A 24,328-nucleotide genomic window follows, 5' to 3' on the forward strand; every position below is an offset into this window, starting at 1 on the left:
TTTTATTCAATAATGTGGAAAAGGGCTGCCCCATGACACCAGATCAATGTCAAATCAATGTTCTCTTTCATTAAACAGTTTAAAATCACATTACATAATTTCACAGTTTCATCTCTACTCGTTCATTTTATACAATAATAAGACGCAAATCTCATAACGGAGCCTCGTATTACCAGAGTTATGGTAATGTGGCTGTATTGTCTAATGAGGTCACAAACATTAACTAAAAAACAGAAAATAGAAGTTGCAAACGATTAACTTCTTGGTGACAGGGGGCAGTATTTTCACATCCAGATGAAATGCATGCCCAAATTCAACTGCCTGCTACTCATCCCCAGATGATAAGATATGCATATTATTAATAGATTTAGATAGAAAACACTGAAGTTTCTAAAACTGTTTGAATCATGTCTGAGTATAACAGAACATATTTAGCATGTGAAACCCTCGAGGACAAACTATTCAGATATATATATATATATTTTTTTTTAAGGTCACTCTTTTCAATGGGAATCCAGATTTAAAAAGGTACCTTCTTGCAGTTCCTACCGCTTCCACTGGATGTCACCAGTCTTTAGAAATTGGTTGAGGTTTTTCCTTTGTGTAATGAAGTAGCCCTGTTCAGAACGAGGATCACTTGAAGTGTACTGTTAGAGGCGCATGACCAGAAAGCATGATAGTTTGTTTTCTTCCTGTACTGAACACAGATCATCCCGTCTTCAATTTTATTGATTATTTAAGTTAAAATACTTAGTTGTATTACAAAAGTAGTATGAAATGTTTTGGCAAAGTTTACAGGTAACTTAAGATATTTTCTGGTCACATTGCGCAAGTTGGAAACAGTGTTTTTCTGGATCAAACGCGCCAAATAAATTGACATTTATTATTTTGGATATATATTGATGGAATTAATCGAACAAAAAGGACCATTTGTTATGTTTATGGGACATATTGGAGTGCCAACAAAAGAAGCTCGTCAAAGGTAAGCTATGATTTATATTTTATTTCTGCGTTTTGTGTCGCGCCTGCAGGGTTGAAATATGGTTTCTCTTTGTTTACGGAGGTGCTATTCTCAGATAATAGCATTGTTTGCTTTCGTCGAAAAGCCTTTTTGAAATCAGACATGTTGGCTGGATTCACAACAAGTGTAGCTTTAATTTGCTATCTTGCATGTGTGATTTAATGAAAGTTTGAGTTTTTATAGTAATTTATTTGAATTTGGCGCTCTGCATTTTCCCTGGCTTTTGGCCAGGTGGTACGGTACGCTAGCGTCCCACATATCCCAGAGAGGTTACAGCAGCAGTAAAATAACAACCAAGGCTATATACAGGGGATACCAGTACAGAGTAAGATATGTCAGGTTCAATCCAGGAGAAAAGCATGTGAAGATGAATATTACCTAACATGCCACACAGACAAGATGAGAAAGGAACAGCTTTTTTTAAACTCAGAAACCAGTCTGTCAGGGAGGTGATCAAATCAGATTTGTGCCTCTGCAATAACATATTTGCTCTACTCTACTGACCAATCAATGACACAAAATGCCATAACAGCAGACAGTGCACCGTTTTCAGGGTGCTATTCCAGTAGTATTTGTCCATTTGAAGTGGGGAAAAGCATTCAGTTGTCAGGGCTGACCAGAGGGCTAAATGTGCTATGATAGTGAAATGCCTTTTCATGTAAAACCCAACTCATGAGAGAAAATTAAACAATCACTAATGTGTGTCCACAGTGTGCAATGGACTGTCAAAGCAGCAGGATGCCTGAAGCAGCAGTAGCTCAATGCGCCATACATAAACATTACATTCTAAAGTTTGCTTTATTATTAGATTAAGCATTTCAAATGTCATGGTGTGCTGTGTAACAATGTAACATGGACTAATCTTTTTTAAAAGGTTTTTCCATTGTTGAAATCGGAAACAAAAAAATATTACCACCTTCATAGGTGTTTGAATACTAACATCCGTTTGGATATCTGGACATTCGAGTAACCGTGCCCATCCCGCTCAAAGCAGTTCAGGAGTGAACGAGCAGCAGCCGGAGAGGAACACTGAGTTACCTATTAAAAATGCAGAGCGCTCTCTCCCAATATCTTCATGTATGGTGGACCATGAGGCGCATACGTCAGAGAGCAGCTGTCAAAACATCCTTGGCGTATGTTACACAATGTTTCAGACTAAAACTCTAGTGATAGATGACATAGCTATAAGAGGTCACTCAGAAGGAACCTCCTGGTGGATAAGGCACAGTATGTCCTGAAAGAGGGCAGGGCAGGTCAGGGGGAGAAGAGACAGCTTGGCAGAGAAGAACTGTGCCTTGAAATGCAGCACACTGATAAATATTTGATGTTTGTAGGATTCTGTGACTAGTTGAAATTCATTTGAAAAAGGCTTCTCAAAGCAAAGCATGATGGAGCAAAAACTTTTTTTTAAACACTAACCCAAAACAAATATTTCTGAAACCCCAAAACTGCACACACCACTAAAAATCACGTCAGTGCTGGGAAATCTGGTCCAAAAGCAGTGTCAACTAACTTTTGGATCTACAGTACCTTCTGAAAGTATTCATAACCCTCGACTTAATCCACAATTTTGTTGCATTACAGCTAGATTTTTCCCCACACATCTACACACAATACCCCATAATGACAGTGATTAAAATTTGCCAATTCATAGTAAATTAAAGACAGAAATCTCACCCGAGTCAATACATGTTAGAATCAAATTGTGCAGTTATTACAGCTGTGCGCCTGTCTGAGTAAGTCTAAGAGCTTTATACACCTGGATTGAACTAGTCACATCAATTGCAGGGACTCCCTGTGTACAATAGTGTTCAACATGATCTTTGAATGACTACTTCATCTCTGTACCCCACACATACAATTATGTGTAAGGTCCCACAGTCAAGCAGTGTTTTTGAACACAGATTCAACCGAAGACCAGAGGTTTTCCAATCCCTCACAAAGCGCACCAACTGGTAGATACAAGGCACGACATTAACGCTTGTCAGCTTGCTATTTAAAAAAAAAATTTGGACAAGAATATAGATTTAAGTTTGTCTGAATGAACAAGTAAAAGAAAAATCATAATATTAGGCTACTCCGATCTGAATTGGATGAGAGTCCACCGAATGCAATGTGTTGCACTGTCCTCCCAATCTCTGCAGAGCACATTGGAGTAGAAATATTGTAAGACTGCATTGAAAGGCACAAGCGGTCTTTCAATCACGCAGTCACAATATGTTTTTTATTTTATCAAAGCGAGTTGCATGTGAACATTTGTGGATATTCATTGCTAGTTAGTGAGTTATTTGCGCAGTTATAGCAAATTTTGGGACAGCAATGAAAATCCTGGAAAAGTCATGGTGTGTGCGCATCACCTGCGTGTGACAGTGGGCTGTAGCCAGAGGGGGGAAGAGAGGAGAGGTGCACAGCAAGTAAAATAATTATACAGAACAGACCAACTACATAGCCAATTCAAAATCAGTGTAGTTTCGCTGGTTCTCTCCATAGTTAACTATTTAGCTATTAGCATAGCATATGTAAATGTTGTGTGATGAAACCAATGCTTAATACTATGGTTGTAAAACATTCTCCTCTATTTAATAACGGCCATGTATTTCCGACAAATTTAAAAAGATATATTCTTAGAAGAGCCTAATTGACAATTAACTTCTATGCTGTCGAGTTCTCTCCTGAACACTGAATATTCAAACATCTTAGTTGGCTACCTAACCCACTTTAGCCATTTGATCCCTGGTTCATTGAATGAAGAACTTAAATAAAAAAGACAATGTATTTGGTTGTAATTGTAATGTTGCAGGGTGGTCAACCATCCTCCAGGATCTCCAGGAGAGTGACTGGGTGTGCAAGCTTTTGCGCCAGCCGTACTCAAACAAACCATATTGTAAAAAATCAGCTATTCAACAGGACCTTGACTCTAGTGTGTTTGAGCAGGGTTTGGATCAAAAGCTTACACACCCAGTAGCTCTCAAGATGTTGGGGGTGACAGGCTACTGTTTAAAACACATGTGGTCTATCAGTGTAGTAATTTACTTTGTAGGGGGTTAAGTGCCTTGCTCAAGGCCACCACAGCAGGCAATACTGTACAATACATGGGATCAGAGACAAGCAGTCTTCCATTTTCAATACCAGCGATAGTAAGGAATATTATTTTGTGAACTGGTTCCTTTTTGGCCCATGGTGACGTAAACTTTCGGTCAAGTAAAAAAGTCTGAACTACTTATGCTAAAGACAAGCGACTAAAAAAATTGATGTCAAGCCGTGAGAAAAAAGCAGAAATTGAATTACCCTTTTAGCATTGTTAAGTTATTAATTACACATTTGATGGTGTATCAATACACCCAGTCAATACAAATATACAGGCGTCCTTCATAACTCCGTTGCCGGCGAGGAAGGAAAGCGCGCAGAGATTTCACCTTGAGGCCAATGGTGACTTTAAAACAGAGTTAAATGGCTGTGATGGGAGAAAACTGGATGGATCAACATTGTACACTGAACAACAATTTAAAAGGCTACATGCTACAATTCATAAGGAAATCAGTCAATTGAAATAAATTCATTAGACCCTGATCTATGGATGTCACACCTTAGAATACAAATATCTATCTGTTGGTCACAAATACAGTGCAATGGGAAAGTATTCAAACTAGTGAGGTCGATATGACATTTTTTGGCCGATACCAATATCCGATATTTACCTTTACAACAAAAAAAAAACATCCCGATAATTAATTTTAGCGGCCTTTTAGTACAGTTAAATAGCTAACACACACACGCAGAGGTCTAAGGCACTGCATCTCAGCGCAAGAGGCGTTACTAAAGTCCATGGTTCGAATCCAGACTATCACATCCAACCGTGATTGGGAGTCCCATAGTGCGGCACACAATTGGCCCAGTGTTGCCAGGGTTAGGCCATCATTGTAAATAAGAATATGTTCTTAACCGACTTGCCTAGTGAAATAAAGGTTACACACACACCACACTAACCAAACAGTTATTTTGTTGGCATTTACGTATGTCCCTATTACCAGTAAAACCCATTTTTTTCAATAACTTGCTGTGCTGTTTCATTGTTCAGTCATTTCATTCTCAACCAGTATTTCTATGGAATGCCGTTTGGGTCTTTGCATGTCAAAAAAGATACGTGTCAAAAAACACTATTTTACATGTCAAATAAGCTTGTTGACCAATCAGGACCTGAATATGACTGTACGTCACATAATCATTGAATGCGTTCATTCATTTTTTACAGTTACACTATCACTTGTATTTCATATGTTACAACGATTCATTGATACGCATGCTATGATGCTGGTAAAGTTGTCTTGCTCACCTACAGTGCTGGTAAAAAAAATTTAAAAAGCTAGCTAGCTCATGGATGCAAACAATGTTCTTCCCCAAAAACAGCAAAATGACGATCTGTTTCAGTAGCTATAGTTAGCTAACTATATAGCTAGGTGTCATCTAAAAATAACCCTAATTTATAAGACCGTTCTTTATAAGACAGTTCTTATTTGTGGTGGTTGGACCCATCTATGTGACGCTAGCCACAATAAGGATTAGCCGCAATAGTGGACTTTGTGGATAGCCTTCAAAATAAAAGTACGTCATTGACAGTGATGCAAATGAACACAAATAGTAGAATTATGATTCACATTCCAACCTTGTTTAACATGTTCTAGTCTAAATATCTTACATGTGTGATTTAATGAAAGTTTGATTTTTAAATAAATAAAAAAATTGGCCGCGCTGCATTTTCCCTGTTTTTTTGCCCAAGTGGACGCAACCATCCCCTAGACCATAAGTTAACAAGTAATGTGTGGAGTGGTTGAGAAACAAGTTTTAATGACTCCAACCTAAGTGTATGTAAACTTTCGAATTCAACGATCTTCATCGCAAAATGTTTATGAAAACTTAAGACACTAAAGAGGCCTTTCTATGGACTCTGAAAAACACCAAAACAAAGATGCCCAGGGACCCTGCTCATCTGCGTGAATGTGCTGCAAGGAGGCATGAGGACTGCAGATGTTGCCAGGGCAATAAATTGCAATGTCCGTACTGTGAGACGCCTAAGACAGCGCTACAGGATCGGTACATCCGAACATCACACCTGTAGGACAGGTACCGGATGGCAACAACTGCCCGAGTTACACCAGGAACGCACAATCCCTCCATCAGTGCTAAAACTGTCCGCAATAGGCTGAAAGAGGCTGGACCGAGGGCTTGTATACCTGTTGTAAGGCAGGTCCTCACCAGCAACAACGTCGCCTACGGGCACAAACCCACAGTCGCTGGACCACACGGGACTGGCAAAAAAGTACTCTTCACTGACGAGTCGCGGTTGTGTCTCACTGGGGTGATGGTCGGGTTCGCGTTGATTGTCGAAAGAATGAGCGTGTACTCTGGAGCAGGATCGATTTGGAGGTGGATGGTCCGTCATGGTCTGGGGCTGGTGTGTCACAGCATCATCGGAATGAGCTTGTTGTCATTGGCAATCTCAACACTGTGCGTTATAGGGAAGACATCCTCCTCCCTCATGTAGTACCCTTCCTGCAGGCTCATCCTGACATGACCCTCCAGCATGACAATGCCACCAGCCATGCTGCTCGTTCTGTGTGTGATATCCTGCAAGATAGGATGTCAGTATTCTGCCATGGCCAGCAAAGAGCCCGGATCTCAATCCCATAGAGCACGCCTGGGACCTGTTGGATCGGAGGGTGAAGGCTTGGGAAATTCCCCCCAGAAATGTCTGGGAACTTGCAGGTGCCTTGGTGGAAGAGTGGGGTAACATCTCACAGCAAGAACTGGCAAATCTGGTGCAGTTCATGAGAAGGAGATGCACTGGAGAATGTAATGCAGCTAGTGGCCACACCAGATACTGATTTACTTTTGATTTTGTCTGGTGGGGTAAGCGTGTGTCAAAGCTGTGTGTAAGTTGACTAAGCAAACAATTTGGAATATAACACATTGTTTCTTTAAAAATAAGTGATTCAGTCAGTCCACCCTCAACTCTAAGAGAAGAGAGTCTGGCATTGTATTTATATTAAGCCCTCCAATTACAATGAAGAGCAAGGCGTGCCGCTCTGTTCTGGGACAACTTCAGCTTAACTAGGTCTTTCCTTCCAGCATTCGACCACACGACTGGACAATAATCAAGACAAGACTATAGTCTGCAGGACTTGCTTTTTGGAGTGCGGTGTCAAAAAAGAAGAGCATCTCTATATTACAGACAGACCTCTACCCATCTTTACAACCGTTGAATCTAAATGTTGACCATGACAGTTCACAATCTAAGGTAACGCCAAGTAATTTAGTCTCAACTTGTTCAACAGCCACACCATTCATTACCAGATTCAGCTGAGATCTAGAACTTAGGGAATGATTTGTACCAAAAACAATGCTCTTAGTTTTAGAGATGTTCAGAACCAGTTTGTTTATTACTGGCCATCCATTCCAAAGCAGACTGCAACTCATTGTTAAGGGTTTCAGTGACTTCATAATCTGTGGTTGCTGATGAGTATATGGTTGAATCAGCACACATGGACACACATGCTGTTTAATGCCAGTGGCAAGTCAATGGTAAAAATAAAAAACAAGAGTAGAGGGCCTAGAGAGCTGCCCTGCGGAACAGCACACTTTACATGTTTTACATTAGAGAAGCTTCCATTAAAGAAGACCCTCAGTTCTATTAGATAGATACCTCTGAATCCACAATATGGCTTGAAAAGCCATAACATCAGTTCTCAACAGGTTATGGTCAATAATATCAAATGCTGCACTAAAATCTAACAGCACAGCTCAATCTTCTTATCAATTTCCTATTAACTGTCAGTTCTTTGTGTCAGTGCAGTACATGTCGAGTGCCCTTCTCTATAAGCACGCTGAAAGTCTTGATTTGTTTACAGAGAAATAGCATTGTATTTGGTCATTGTTTTTTCTAACAGTTTGGTAGGAGCTGGCAGCAAGCTGATAGGTATGTTGTTAGAAACAGTAAAGGCCCCTTTACCACTCTTGGGTAGCGGAATGACTGGCTTCTCAAGCCTGAGGACAAAATACTTTCCTCTAAAGATATGACAGATTGGAATGGCTCTAGAGTCAGCTACCATTCTCAGCAGCTTTCCATGTAAAGTGTCAATGCCAGGAGGTTTATCATTATTGATCGATAAAAAAAATCCACCTCTCCCATACTAACTTTCAATGCATTTCTTACATTATGATTTTCTATGCTTGAGTACGATGGCTCAGTTTGTTGGCATGTCCTGCTGCAGTTCGCCCACTTTGCCAATGAAGTAATCATAAATAGTTGCCAACGTCGAATGGTTGTGATGAATAAGCATCGGATTCAATGAAAGAGGGAGTTAAATGAAATTATGGGCAGAAAGACATTCATTATCAAAAAAATTGACCATAAGAGACTACATTTACCAGATGTCCGCTCGGTGTCATCCGTCGAAACTATTGCGTAATCTCCAGGTGCGTGCATTTTTCCATTTGGTTCAGAGGAGAAACGAAACTGCCAGGAATGACTTATCATCGAATAGATATGTGAAAAACACCTTGAGGATTGATTCTAAACAACGTTTGCCATGTTTCTGTCGATATTAGGGAGTTAATATGGAAAAAAGTTTGCCGTTGTAATGACTGCATTTTCTGGGTTTTTTCTTAGCCAAACGTGATGAACAAAACGGAGCGATTTCCGCTACACAAATAATATTTTTGGAAAAACTGAACATTTGCTATCTAACTGAGTCTCCTCATTGAAAACATCCAAAGTTCTTCAAAGGTAAATGATTTTATTTGAATGCTTTTCTTGTTTTTGTGAAAATGTTGCCTGCTGAATGCTAGGCTTAATGCTATGCTAGCTATCAATACTCTTACTCAAATGCTTGTGTAGCTATGGTTGAAAAGCATATTTTGAAAATCTGAGATGACAGTGTTGTTAACAAAAGGCTAAGCTTGTGAGCCAATATATTTCTTTCATTTCATTTGCGATTTTCATGAATAGTTAACGTTGCGTTATGGTAATGAGCTTGAGGCTAAAATTACGCTCCCGGATACGGGATTGCTCGACGCAACAGGTTAACAGGTGCATGTTTATCAATAATTGGAAAAAGACATTTAAAAAAATGAATCAAGTGCAGCGTCTGGATGCTCCTTATAAATTACATCAGACCAACAAATATTTGTATCATCATCCACATAACACGGAACCCAAACCGGCTGCGCATGTGCGCCATCTTGCGCTATCGTGCATAAATGTATTTTGTCCCCCTACACCAAACGTGATCACGACACGCAGGTTAAAATATCAAAACAAACTCTGAAACAATGACATTAATTTGGGGACAGGTCGAAAAGCATTAAACATGTATGGGAATTTAGCTAGTTAGCTTGCATCTGCTAGCTAATTTGTCCTGGGATATAAACATTGAGTTGTTATTTTACCTGAAATGCACAAGGTTTTCTACTCCGACAATTAATCCACACATAAAACGGCCAACTTTTTCATCTTAGAAATTATATGGTGATTGGCATCTACACTTTTACCACGACAACCGGCAAAACATTGTCTTTCAATCACCCACGTGGGTATAACCAATGAGGAGATGGCACGTGGGTACCTGCTTCTATAAACAAATTAGGAGATGGGAGAGGCAAGACATTCAGCGTGATCTGCATCAGAAATAGAAAGGAGTTCTATTTTAGCCCTTGGCATCGCTGACACTCGTTGGCGGCGCGAGCTGTGTGGGTGCAATAATTCAATAACATGATTTCTAAATGTATTTTGCATTGCTCGCACACGCGACGTGTCCGGTCTGGTCAGCATGTAAGAGTCACAGCAAAATATTTTCTATCATCTCATACAGCTTTTGGAACTTTGACTTTCACCACAAAGAGAATGATACGGATATCCATAATTAAGCATTTCTGTGTAGTACAGATTAGGGACCCTTCTGGTTACCGTAATTCCAGAACCGGATGTAAACACACTTCATCTACTGTAGTTCAACAACCAAAACAAAAAAAAATCTAACTTAAGGTGTCATGTTCTGCAGACATTATGAAACTTAATACGGAGCATATATTTAACAGTTTTAGGAACACATGGTCGCAAAAAAAAACTGTTTTTACTGTAATTGTTTGCATCTGCACAGCTGTTCCATTAAAATGTGCCATTGTGAAATAAATGTTTTTTGTTTGGCATGCATTTTAAAGTAAATAAATCTGAGTTAAAGTGTAATTCTGTTAGATCAAGGGCAATTCCTCTATTTCACATGTGAAGCACCTCCCTGACATGAGATGGGGCAAGGGCCCTTTACAAAATACAAACAAAAACAAGTCCACATTTCTTATCCCCAAGTGATCCATGATGCTACATACTCTATATACCAGCGCTGACCATGAATCGTCCCCTCTTACCTCTATGCTGGTGCTAAGGCTTGGCAGAGTGTCTGAGGTCACCGTTGTGCTTTGGAGGCTAGAGAAATCCCACAGGTTGACCGGCAGCATGGGCTCCGACGTCTTCGGGGACTCCACACATTTCTGATTGTCCAATAAGGTCACTTCGTAAAATTCCTGGATATCTGCAGCAAGACAGGAGAGACAGTTTAGTTACATTTATTTAGTTTGCTTATTTGGACAGAAAAAAAGAGCATTCAAAACAAAGTTGTTTTTAAAACATATTAGAATAAAAGGACAAATGTGTGATGTGTTTATGCTGGCATTCATTACTCCCTGTTAGTCTGTGTTGTACTATTACTTTCCTCTGGTGTTATTCTGCATCAACCTTTTGGCTCATTACAACTCACAACAGCCATGTCTTCAGTAATATGGCAACTCAACGAGAGAGAACAAGTGCTCCCAAATACACTCAGCTAGAGAACTAATACATCTCAGTATACTGGTGTAATAACCTGACAGATGAATTTAATTATTGGGAAGCAGGATCTGAGTTGGCTGGGGTCAGCAGTCAGTTTAAAATTATGATCTCCAGGAACATCCGCCAGGAATCCTGCCATAGCTGTAGGCATATTCAGACTGACATTCTGAGGAAAGGAACTGACATGATTACCCGTCCTAAACTGGAGTTGATTACCAGTGTTGTTTTATGTTATAAATAGTTACGTAAACTGGAATGAACCACCCAAGATAGACAAGGTAGCTGCAGTGAGCTTGGAAGGGGAGGAGGGGCTGTAAAGGACATGCACAGCTGTTACAACTTTCATCGGGTTACACTCGAGCATGGCACAGAGGTCAGTTGCTTATTCTTGTCTGTGCAACAACTGAACTTGGCAAGAGACAACCCTGTGTAAAATTCTCTGTGTGCCTTCCATGACAAACATTTAGGAAGCATTATACAAATCTCGTGTAGCCGGCAGTCAAATTCCACATGACCGTTTAGTCACCGTAATTAGGCTTCTCCAAGCTCTGATGCTGCTGCTGGTCATTACTAGCTTACCAAACTCAATAATAAAAGAATTACATGCATAAAAGAATTACATGCATAATTTCATTTGCATAATTTCATTTGCAGTCACTTTTAAAAAGTGTTTCCGCTAATGAAACATTCATGCTTATAGCCTACTATAGCCTACTACCATGTGTGCTTATGTGAAATAGCCAAATAGTTTATCAACAATTTAAGCAAAACGTTCTGATCTGTTGCGTCAGCCACATATAAAAAATGTAATTCTGGTGATTGTATTCATTTGGAATCTATCGCATCCCACAACTGCTCTAGACAGTTTGGAATATTTCTCGCACAGAATAGGTCGACTTTTGTACTATGGGGGATAGTAGATTGACATTGGCTAGTGCTTTTGATGTTCATTAGGCCTACTCATCTTGTTGGCTGATGAAAAATGTGGACAGTTCTTACAATATGCACCTCGGAATTGGATAACAACGCGCGGAGTGGTGTCCCCGATGTGTCCGTCTTAACTTGTTGCCTGTGATAAAGACCCGATCATGTGACAGAGCCGTGTGAGTGAGAGACGCTTCAGAATGTGCAGCACGCTCAGGGAGAAGGGCACAACGTAGCACTCCGGGTCACAAAAGGCAAGGAATTTTTTTTTATTTATTTTTTTAAATTTTACTCCTTTTTCTCCCCAATTTTCGTAGTATCCAATTGTTGTAGTAGCTACTATCTTGTCTCATCGCTACAACTCCCGTACGGGCTCGGGAGAGACGAAGGTTGAAAGTCATGCGTCCTCCGATACACAACCAACCAAGCCGCTGCTTCTTTAACACAGCGCACATCCAACCCGGAAGCCAGCCGCACCAATGCGCCGGAGGAAACACCGTGCACCTGGCCACCTTGGCTAGCGTACACTGCGCCCAGCCCGCCACAGGAGTCGCTGGTGCGCGATGAGACAAGGACACCCCTACCGACCAAGCCCTCCCTAACCCGGGCGACGCTAGGCCGACGTGCGTCGCCCCACGGACCTCCCGGTCGCGGCCGGTTACGACAGAGCCTGGGCGCGAACCCAGGACTCTGATGGCACAGCTGGCGCTGCAGTACAGCGCCCTTAACCACTGCGCCACCCGGGAGGCCTCAAGGCAAGGATTTTTTTAGGGTGCATTACAGGGATGCCACCGTGAAATTCGAGGCATTATTAAGTGCTTGTCAAATTGTGAATATGAGACTATTGGCATGTGTACAGCCTGCACAAAAAAAAAATAGAGTGCATGCCTTTCATGCAACTTTTTTCAAAACCTCATTAGTCTCATCATGCAGCCTTACAATTCAATAAAAATAAACATATAGCCCAACATTTGTATAACTGAAGTTACATTAATAACTAAATTAAGCAAATAGGAATACCTATCTTTGTTAACCGCTCAATAGCCGCATGTGCGCATTCCCTTAAATCGTTAGGAGAAAACAGTTATATTTTATTCAGCTTTCTTCAATTGTATTCTTCATACTATAAAATATCAAACAAAGCCACGGAATTATAAGCAAATCGTGTCAGCTAAATTAAATAGTGTAGCCCACAGCCATTTGGCATAGCCACATCAGGACAAAAAGTATGCTATCGTTATTCTGAAATACACTACATTTTCTTCATATCATGCTTCTTTAGACCTGACGCAAAATAATGGATTTATGACATTTATATGGATTTAAGACTTTTTAAAATGGCTTGTAGGCTGTGTTGAAGCCAGGAGAAGCTAAATGTTTTCGTTAATTAACGGTCAATTACCATGAGACCGACAGTTATTTGCTTGACAATCACCGGCTGACGAAATTGTGACTGCCACAGCCCTAATCTCTTCACAAGAATAAACTGCTTAATTATTGAAAAATGGACTAAACCAAGTCTGTGGAATTGATCTCGAGATCTAGGCTTAACAGTAAGTAGCCTAAATCATTTCAGTTTAGTGTTTATTTTTCATACAATCACTGCAGAAAGCAAAAAAGGCCTAGGACTACATTTTAATCAACTTCAGTATCTTTTTTTTGGTTTGTTTTATTTGTAACTTTTGTCCCCTTTTCATGATATCCATTTCGTAGTTAGAGTCTTGTCCCGTCGCTGCAACTCCTGTACGGATGTGGGAGGCATGAAGGTCGAGAGCCATGCGTCCTTCGAAACACAACCATTGCTTAACCTGGAAGTAAGCCGTACTAAAGGGGTCTCCCAGCTGCGACACAGCCTGGGATCGAACCCGGGTCTGCAGTAACGCCTCAAGCACTGTGACGCAGCGCCTTAAACCGTGGTGCAACTCAGGAGAGAATTATTGAATTTCTCTTGGCTCAAGTGTTTACTTCCTCACAGAATGTTATCACCAACTTGAAGGAATCCTTCCCTGTAGTACAACCACTTCTTCCAAATGACTTCTAGATAGGTATGTAAGTGAATACTGCAGGCATATGTCAACTGACCACACTCAAGTCACGGGCTGCAAAAGAGATGGTTTCAGTTAGAGAATCTGGCTAAGAGATTGTATTAGGTCGTTGGTCACCAAACGGTCGATCGCAATCGAATGGTCAAGCTAAGGAATTCCTAGTCAATCACCAAACATATCTGGGCAAAAAACGATAAAGCCTATCATCTGTCCTCGTGCTCCTAGACCTTAGTGCTGCTTTGATACCATCGATCACACATTCTTTTGGAGAGATTGGAAACCCAAATGGGTCTATAATGAACATGTTCTGGCCTGGTTTAGATCTTATCTGTCGGAAAGATATCAGTTTCTCTCTGAATGGTTTGTCCTCTGAGAAATCAACTGTAAATTTCGGTGTTCCTCAAGGTTCCGTTTTAGGACCACTATTGTTTTCACTATATATTTTACCTCTTGGGGATGTCATTTGAAAACATGTTAACTTTCACTGCTATGTGGATGACACACTGCTGTACATTTCAATGAAACATGGTGAAGCCCCAAAATTGCCCTCGCTAGAAGCCTGTGTTTCAGACATAAGGAAGTGGATGGCTGCAAACGTTCTATTTTTAAACTCGGACAAAACAGAGATGCTTGTTCTAGGTCCCAAAAAACAAAGAGATCTTCTGTTGAATCTGACAATTCATCTTAATGGTTGTCCAGACGTCTCAAATAAAACTGAAGGACCTCGGCGTTACCGTGGACCCTCATCTCTCTTTTGACAAACATATCAAGGCTGTTTCAAGAACCGCTTTTTTCCATCTACGTAACATTGCAAAAATCAGAAACTTTGTCCAAAAATGATGCAGAAAAATTAATCCACGCTTTTGTTACTTCTAGGTTAGACTACTGCAATGCTCCACTTTCCGGCTACCCGGATAAAGCACTAAATAAACTTCAGTTAATGCTAAATACGGCTGCTAGAATCCTGACTAGAACCAAAAAATGTGATCATATTACTCCAGTGCTACCCTCCCAACACTGGCTTCCTGTTATTAATGAGTAGATATCCAAACTTTTGACCAGTACTGTATAAAAAAAAACTGCTGCATTGGGCCTTTAACAAAAGAGACATGGGACAGTTTGATTACAGACAGGGAAATAACAAATGAGAATTTGGAGCTAACGTATTAACTTTGTAATCATAACTGAACCAGAAGTAAAATTGTGATTAACTTTTTATTACTTTTATGGGTTCACCTGTTGGGATTTAGAGGGTTGCTTCAGAAACACCTCTGCCGAAACAGATGGAAGCTACTGCATAGGCACTGACTGGATGAGGCTCCAGTGGGACATGGGGAAGAGGCAGTTGACAGGGGTGATAAGGATAATAAGGCGAAAGGGGTAAAACTGAGTCAGACTGGAGGGGGAGTGGGGGAATTAAATTGTACAGTGGGTAACGGAGAAAAATTGGTTCCGTCATCGATTGCCACCCTGCGAGAAAGTGAGCCAAATGTAAACTGGGTGCCATGTTCAAGCATTGGGGGAACATACAAAGATCACCTTGACCAAAACTATGGGATTTTTAGTACCCATGTGTCTGTGTAATGTCCAACCGCTTGCTAGTTCCAAACAAGGAGTGAATGTCTGGAAAGTGGTACTAACAGCTAAAACTGCTTAAAACTTCTTATGGCTGCAGGGGCAGTATTGAGTAGCTTGGATGGAAGGTGCCCAGAGTAAACTGCCTGCTCCTCAGTCACAGTTGCTAATATATGCATATTATTAGTAGTATTGGATAGAAAACACTGAAGTTTCTAAAACTGTTTGAATGAGGTCTGAGTATGACAGAAGTCATATGGCAGGCAAAAACCTGAGAATAAATCCAAACAGGAAGTGGTAAATCTGAGGTTGGTCGATTTTCAACCCAGCCCCTATTGAATACACAGTGGGATATTGGTTATGTTGCACTTCCTAAGGCTTCCACTAGATGTCAACCGTCCTTAGAAACTTGTTTGAGGATTCTACTGTGAAGTGGGACCGAATGAGAGAGGAATGAGTCAGGTCTGCCAGCAGTGACTTTGGAATTGTTTACCAAACGTGCTGACAAAAGTAGCTCTTTGTACAAAAATGATGGATATTATCAAACAAATCAAACATTTAATGTGAAACTGGGATTCCTGGGAGTGCATTCTGATTAAGATCAAAAGGTAAATGAATATTTATAATGCTATTTATGACTAATGTTGATGGCAGATATCTTTCTGGCTGCTTTGTTGTCTGAAAGCTGTACTCAGATTATTGCATGGTAAAGCTTTTTTGAAATCTGACACAGAGTTTACATTAAGGAGAGGTGTATATACAGTGGGGAGAACAAGTAATTGATAACCTGCAAAATCGGCAGTGTTTCCTACTTACAAAGCATGTAGAGGTCTGTAATTTTTATCATAGGTACACTTCAACTGTGAGAGACGGAATCTAAAACAAAAATCCAGAATCACATTGTATGATTTTAAAGTAATTAATTAGCATTTTATTGCATGACATAAGTATTTGATACATCAGAAAAGCAGAACTTAATATTTGGTACAGAAACCTTTGTTTGCAATTACAGAGATCACACGTTTCCTGTAGTTCTTGACCAGGTTTGCACACACTGCAGCAGGGATTTTGGCCCACTTCTACATTACAGACCTTCTCCAGATCCTTCAGGTTTCGGGGCTGTCGCTGGGCAATACGGACTTTCAGCTCCCTCCAAATATTTTCTATTGGGTTCAGGTCTGGAGATTGGCTAGGCCACTCCAGGACCTTGAGATGCTTCTTACGGAGCCACTCCTTAGTTGCCCTGGCTGTGTGTTTCGGGTCGTTGTCATGCTGGAAGACCCAGCCACGACCCATCTTCAATGCTCTTACTGAGGGAAGGAGATTGTTGGCCAAGATCTTGCGATACATGGCCCCATCCATCCTCCCCTCAATACGGTGCAGTCGTCCTGTCCCTTGTGCAGAAAAGCATCCCCAAAGAATGATGTTTCCACCTCCATGCTTCACGGTTGGGATGGTGTTCTTGGGGTTGTACTCATCCTTCTTCCTCCAAACACGGCGAGTGGAGTTTAGACCAAAAAGCTCTAATTTTCGTCTCATCAGACCACATGACCTTCTCCCATTCCTCCTCTGGATCATCCAGATGGTCATTGGCTAACTTCAGACGGCCTGGACATGCGGTGGCTTGAGCAGGGGGACCTTGTGTGCGCTGCAGGATTTTAATCCATGACGGCGTAGTGTGTTACTAATGGTTTTCTTTGAGACTGGTCCTAGCTCTCTTCAGGTCATTGACCAGGTCCTGCCGTGTAGTTCTGGGCTGATCCCTCACCTTTCTCATGATCATTGATGCCCCACGAGGTGAGATCTTGTATGGAGCCCCAGACCGAGGGTGATTGACCATCATCTTGAACTTCTTCCATTTTCTAATAATTGCGGCAACAGTTGTTGCCTTCTCACCAAGCTGCTTGCCTATTGTCCTGTACCCCATCCCAGCCTTGTGCAGGTCTACAATTTTATCCCTGATGTCCTTACAGAGCTCCCTGGTCTTGGCCATTGTGGAGAGGTTGGAGTCTGTTTGATTGAGTGTGTGGACAGGTGTATTTTATACAGGTAATGAGTGGAGAACAGGAGGGCTTCTTAAAAGAAAAACTAACAGGTCTGTGAAAGCCGGAATTGTTACTGGTTGGTCGGTGATCAAATACTTATGTCATGCAATAAAATGCTAGGAAAACCTGCAAAATCGGCAGTGTATCAATTACTTGTTCTTCCCACTGTATATTTCTATGTCTGTATTTTCATCGACATTTATGAGTATTTCTATAAAATGATGTGGCTCTCTGCAATATCACCGGATGTTTTTGGAACTAGTGAACATAACGCACCAATGTATACGGAGAAGTTTTTTATATAAATATGCACTTTACCGAACAAAACACACATGTATCATGTAACATGAAGTCCTATGAGTGTCATCTGATGAAGATCAAAGGTTAGTGATTAATTTTCTCTATTTGTGCTTTTTGTGACTCATCTCTTTGGCTGGAAAAATGGCTGTGTTTTTCTGTGGCTTGGCTCTGACCTAACAATCGTTTGTGAAGCTTTCGCTGTAAAGCTTATTTGAAATCGGGAAATGTGGTGGGATTAACAAGATTACCTTTAAAATAGTATAAGATACATGTTTGAGGAATTTTAATTATGAGATTTGTTTGAATTGGGCTGTCACTGGCTGTTGTCATATCAACCCCGTTAAAATATTCACCTATGGTACAGTAGGTCTAAATTACAGGCTACTTTGTGATCAAGCTTGACAAGAAAGATTAAGCTACTTCACCTACATGAGTTGATCAAACAAATGCACTAAAAATATTTTTTTTTGCTGTCAAACAAGGCCCCTTCATCCACAAGTCACTGCACTACAGCTATCAAGCCAGTGAAAAAAATGCTCATGTGCTGGTCTCGTGCTGCTGGTTTCCCAGGTTCCGGTCTTGTTTTCTCTTCAACCCTCTGGGGACAAGACTATGGTTAAAGGCCGACCTTAAACAAAGTACTGTATTGATAGCCAATAAAAAATGGGACCATTGTGGAAGATAGTTGTTTCACAGTACAAGCCTGTTAGATTTTATCTTAGGCAGGAGCTTTTAATAAACACGCAGTTACTGCCATCCATATCAAAAGAGGTAAGAACAGCCTAATCATATCTACTTTTGAAGGCTGTACGCCACAGAAAGTTACATTTTCCGATTAAAAAAATGTTTAAGACTACACCCATTTGACTCTTGATGTTATGAAGTTGAGCACTTAAGAGCCCTAGGAGACAGATTACAGCCTATTAAAGTCACTCGTTGTGCAAGTGGTTCTCAGCTCAACTAACCTAGTTATGCTGTACATTACCATGTATAACTTCATGATGAATGCAAACAGTAAGGACTTCATAAATGGTTGTGGGCATGACTCACAGTAGACCATATGCAGAACAATGTCAACTGCCAAACCAAATTCCAAATTGTACTGATTATTAAATGCTTATTAAATGCTTATTTTTTATTTTTAAATGCTTATTACCATCACACATTATGGAGGTTGTATGTCTAAATCAGTGGATGTTAACTAGGCTACAAGCCAATCCTAAAGGGAGACCTTTAGTTCAAATTAATGGACAACACTGGGCACCGAGGCTGCAGTCTTAGTTGACTATTTTCTCTGCTTTTGTCATTTCTTGACCCTCTTCTCCTCTCTGCAATCCACTCTTTCTGTTCTTGGTCTACTCTCTGTCATCCAGTGAAAATGCGGTAAATCAGCAGCAGGGAGATTAGGATTTGTGGTAATCACCATGTCAACAGACGGATTACATTTTGTCTGGCCCTCTGCATACATATCTTGGATGGGGGGGGGGGGGGGTGGATTGCAAACTGTGGCACCAATCTATTTTTCATAAGCAACATTCAGAAATGGTGGAGTGTCAGTGTGCATGCATGCGTATGAGGGAAGCTAATGCTGAAATGAAAAGGAATAGGTGTGTGTGTGTGTGTACACAATGCATTTGGAGTATTCAGACCCCTTGACTTCTTCCACTTTGTTACAATACAGCCTTATTCTAAAATGGATTCAATTGTTGTTTTTACTCAATCTATACACAAAAGCCCATAATGACCAAGCAAAAAGTTGACATTAAAAATTAAATACAAAAAAACATCACATTTACATAAGTACTCAAACCCTTTACTCAGTACATTGTTGAATCACCTTTTGGCAGTAAAGCCTCGAGTCTTTGGTATTACGCTATAAGCGTGGCACACATTTTGGATACTTTCTCCCATTCTTCTCTGCAGATCCTCTCAAGCTCTGTCAGTTGGATGGGGAGCGTCACTGCACAGCTATTTTCAGGTCTCTCCAGAGATGTTCAATCGCGTTCAAGATCGGGTTATGGCCTGGCCACTCAAGGACATTTAGAGAATTGCCCCAAAGCCACTCCTGCGATGTCTTGGCTGTGTGCTTAGGGTCAATGTCCTGTTGGAAGATGAACCTTCGCCCCAGTCGGAGGTCCTGAGCACTCTGGGGCAGGTTTTTGTCAAGGATCTCCGTACTTTTCTCGGTTTATATTTCCCACAATCCTGACTGGTCTCCCTGCCACTGAAAAACATCCACACATGATGCTGCCACCACACATCCGTAGGGATGGTGCCAGGTTTCCTCCAGGCGTGATGCTTGGCCTTCAGGCCAAAGAGTTCAATCTCGGTTTCATTAAACCAGAGAATCTCGTTTCTCATGGTCTTTCAGCAAACTCCAAGCGGGCTGTCATGTGCCTTTTACATCTGGCCACTGATTGGAGTGCTGCACAGATGGTTGTCCTTCAGGAAGATTCTCCCATCTCCACAGAGGAACTCTGGAGCTCTGTCAGAGTGACCATCGGGTTCTTGGTCACCTCCTTGACCAAGGCCCTTCTCCCCCGATTGCAGTTTGGCCGAGCGGCCAGCTCTAGGAAGAGACTTGGTGGTTCCAAGCTAATTCCATGTAAGAATTATGGAGGCCACTGTTCTTGGGGACCTTCAATTCAGAAGACATTTTTGGTACCCTTCCCCCATCTGTGCTTCAACACAATCCTGTCCTGAGCTCTACAGACAACTCCTTCAACCTCAAGACTTGGTTTTTACTCTGACATGCACGGTCAACTGTGGGACCTTATGTGTGACAGGTGTGTGCCTTTACAAATCTTGTCCAATCAATTGAATTTACCACAGGTGGACTCCAATCAAGTTGTAGAAACATCAAGGATGATAAATGGAAACGATGCACCCAAGCTCAATTTCAAAGGGTCTGAATATTTATGTAAATAAGGTATCTGTTTTTTATTTTTAATAATACATTTGCTGAAAGTGCATGCAAGTCAGGTAGGACATGCTAAAACACATGCATGGACCTGTCTGGCAAGCTCGGTCTCCTCTCTTGCCAAACCCATCAGAGCATCAGAGGCATTTTGTAGGTTTAAAACACCGCCATAGGACGCCAGCTTTCCAACAAATCATTTCACAGTAACTGTTCGTCGGCATAAAAGGGTTTCCATGGCCGAGCAGCCATGGAGTGGTTAAATAAAAGCAAGTCCCCGCAGCAATGTTCCAACATCTAGTGAAAAGCATTCCCAGAAGAGTGGAGGCTATTGTAGCAGCAAAGGGGGGACCAATTCCATATTAACGCCCATTTTGAATCAGATTTGACGAGCAGGCGTCCACATGCTTTTGGTCACAGTGTATTTTATTTCATTTTGTCATGGGGTGCAAAGAAAATGTTGCAATTTTAAAACTCATCCTCTTGCAATTTTATACATTGCCATGTATTTGAGATATGAGTGACTCAAACATGAAAATCTATAGACAAAAAAACTAAATAAAACATGTTAGCCGACATAGGCGAGTTGTTATAAGTAAGGTATGCAATGACTGACGTGACAAGAGAAACTGATGCACTACCCAATTACAAAACTGCACCTTGTGCATTCTACTATTACAACTTTCAAGAGTAAGTTGAAAGCCTGGACAAATAAAAAATAAAAAAATACTATGCTAAATATGCCAACTCCTCGAGCCCTAGCCCCACTGCCTTAGAATACTGAAATGTATCACAACAGTGTTTGGAATCAAATCTTACTGAAGGGATATACGGCACCAGCTGAAAGTTGACACCTACTCATTCAAGGGTTTTTATTTGTGACCCTTTCAGGAAACTAGGCGCATGTTCGGAGCTACTACTTCAGTCGAGCCATTTGAAAATAAACTTTATCAAAATGCATTTTTGGCAGAAATGCCTTCTCAAACATGTGAACTTTAATGTGCCTTAATAACAAACCTGTATGACATCTGCAAATAAAAATGAATTGTTAAATTACAAGCCTGAGTGAAATACAGCAACCTTTCTGCTAGCCATGATTGGCTAAGATAATGAGTGGGCTGGACATGCCGAGTGATGATTGGATTGGTCTGACATATAGCTCAATTCTGTCCATTTGAGCTGGTCAGTATGTCAAACACATTTTATGTAACGCATAGTAAAACTGCATAACTCTAATGTCAAGTTAAAAGTGTATTGTAAGCTAGCTAACAATAACGCATCTAACTTTAAATTAATCCCAAAGATGTTCTATGGGGTTGAGTTCAGGGCTCTGTATGCTCTCCACTGTCTCCGGGTTACATCTTCAAACTAAGGGCAACCATGGCATCCGACAGGAGACTCGTCCAACCATGATGTATACGGTAAGATAGTCTCGCTAGCAAAAATTTTTGATATTACACATTTCTAATTTTGACAGAAAGCGGTATTTCAAGTTGAAGTGTACTGTTAGCTAGATAATGTTAGCTCGCTTGCTAATGTTGTGTATGATCTTATTCTTTGACTCTCAGACATAGTGGGGCAAAAAAGTATTTAGTCAGCCACCAATAGTGCAAGTAATCCCACTTAAAAAGATGAGGCCTGTAATTTTCATCATAGGTACACTTCAACTATGACAGACAAAATGAGAAAAAAAATCCAGAAAATCACATTGTAGGATTTTTAAAGAATTTATTTGCAAATGATGGTGGAAAATAAGTATTTGGTCACCTACAAACAAGCAAGATTTATGGCTCTCACAGACCTGTAACTTCTTCTTTAAGAGGCTCCTCTGTCCTCCACTCGTTACCTGTATTAATGGCACCTGTTTGAACTTGTTATCAGTATAAAAGACACCTGTCCACAACCTCAAACAGTCACACTCCAAACTCCACTATGGCCAAGACCAAAGAGCTGTCAAAGGACACCAGAAACAAAATTGTAGACCTGCACCAGGCTGGGAAGACTGAATCTGCAATAGGTAAGCAGCTTGGTTTGAAGAAATCAACTGTGGGAGCAATTATTAGGAAATGGAAGACATACAAGACCACTGATAATCTCCCTCGATCTGGGGCTCCACGCAAGATCTCACCCCGTGGGGTCAAAATGATCACAAGAACGGTGAGCAAAAATCCCAGAACCACACGGGGGGGACTTAGTGAATGACCTGCAGAGAGCTGGGACCAAAGTAACAAAGCCTACCATCAGTAACACACTACACCGCCAGGGACTCAAATCCTGCAGTGCCAGACGTGTCCCCCTGCTTAAGCCAGTACATGTCCCGGCCCGTCTGAAGTTTGGTAGAGAGCATTTGGATGATCCAGAAGAAGATTGGGAGAATGTCATATGGTCAGATGAAACCAAAATATTACTTTTTGGTAAAAACATCTCGTCGTGTTTGGAGGACAAAAAACGCTGAGTTGCATCCAAAGAACACCATACCTACTGTGAAGCATGGGGGTGGAAACATCATGCTTTGGGGCTGTTTTTCTGCAAAGGGACCAGGACGACTGATCCGTGTAAAGGAATGAACAAATGGGGCCATGTATCGTGAGATTGAGTGAAAACCTCCTTCCATCAGCAAGGGCATTGAAGATGAAACGTGGCTGGGTCTTTCAGCATGACAATGATCCCAAACACACCGCCCGGGCAACGAAGGAGTGGCTTCGTAAGAAGCATTTCAAGGTCCTGGAGTGGCCTAGCCAGTCTCCAGATCTCAACCCCATAGAAAATCTTTGGAGGGAGTTGAAAGTCCGTGTTACCCAGCAACAGCCCCAAACATCACTGCTCTAGAGGAGATCTGCATGGGGGAAATGGGCCAAAATACCAGCAACAGTGTGTGAAATCCTTGTGAAGACTTACAGAAAACATTTGACCTCTGTCATTGCCAACAAAGGGTATATAAAGTCTTAAGATAAACTGTTGTTATTGACCAAGTACTTATTTTCCACCATAATTTGCAAATAAATTCATTAAAAATCCTACAATATGATTTTCTGGATTTTTTTTGGTCTCATTTTGTCTGTCATAGTTGAAGTGTACCTATAATGAAAATTAGAGGCCTCTCTCTCTCATCTTTTTAAGTGGGAGAACTTGCACAATTGGTGGCTGACTAAATCCTTTTTTGCCCCACTGTATTTGCTTGACTAGTTATAGCTAGCTAACATTGAACCTGGTTGGTTAGCTACCTGCAGATTCATGGAGGATAGTAACATCACGAGTTGGGATAATGGTTCATTGTATAGCTATCTAGTTACGTCTTAACAAAAGACTCGTCTGAGTGTGCCAGAGCACAGAATAACTGATGAATTCACGAACACCCGTTGAATATGGCCTGTGTCAGTAAACATTGGCAAAAAAGTCTAATTAAATTGTTGCCAGCAGCACAGTTAGTCACCAACGCACTGGAGAACATGAAAACAACCTATCCAGCTCTGCTAAGGTGAGTAAAATGGTCAGAGTGGGGTGTTCTCTCATTACGGTGTCTGGAAGTAGCTAGCAAGCTTGCCAATGTTAGCCAGTTCGCTTGGGTGCTTGACTGGCATTGTGAGGTCAGAACGTTCAGATTGACCCTACCTCCTCGGC

The 24,328-nt window shown here is 41.1% G+C and overlaps 1 protein-coding gene across 24 annotated transcripts in view; it reads right to left on the reverse strand.

Annotated features, from left to right (window-relative positions):
* The window catches only part of LOC139387551 (disks large homolog 1), a 262,524-nt gene that overhangs the window by 230,839 nt on the left and 7,357 nt on the right, over nt 1-24,328 (reverse strand). For all 24 annotated transcript variants that reach the window (XR_011629189.1, XM_071133865.1, XM_071133868.1 and 21 more), the window contains exon 3: nt 10,442-10,605. Coding sequence is in view for 23 of the 24 variants with exons in the window: in XM_071133865.1 (XP_070989966.1) it covers nt 10,442-10,605 (164 nt within the window). In the remaining variant the exon portion in view is untranslated. The remainder of the gene's footprint in view (nt 1-10,441; nt 10,606-24,328) is intronic.

The sequence above is a fragment of the Oncorhynchus clarkii genome, chromosome 28 (assembly GCF_045791955.1).
Source record: "Oncorhynchus clarkii lewisi isolate Uvic-CL-2024 chromosome 28, UVic_Ocla_1.0, whole genome shotgun sequence".
NCBI lineage: Eukaryota > Metazoa > Chordata > Actinopteri > Salmoniformes > Salmonidae > Oncorhynchus > Oncorhynchus clarkii.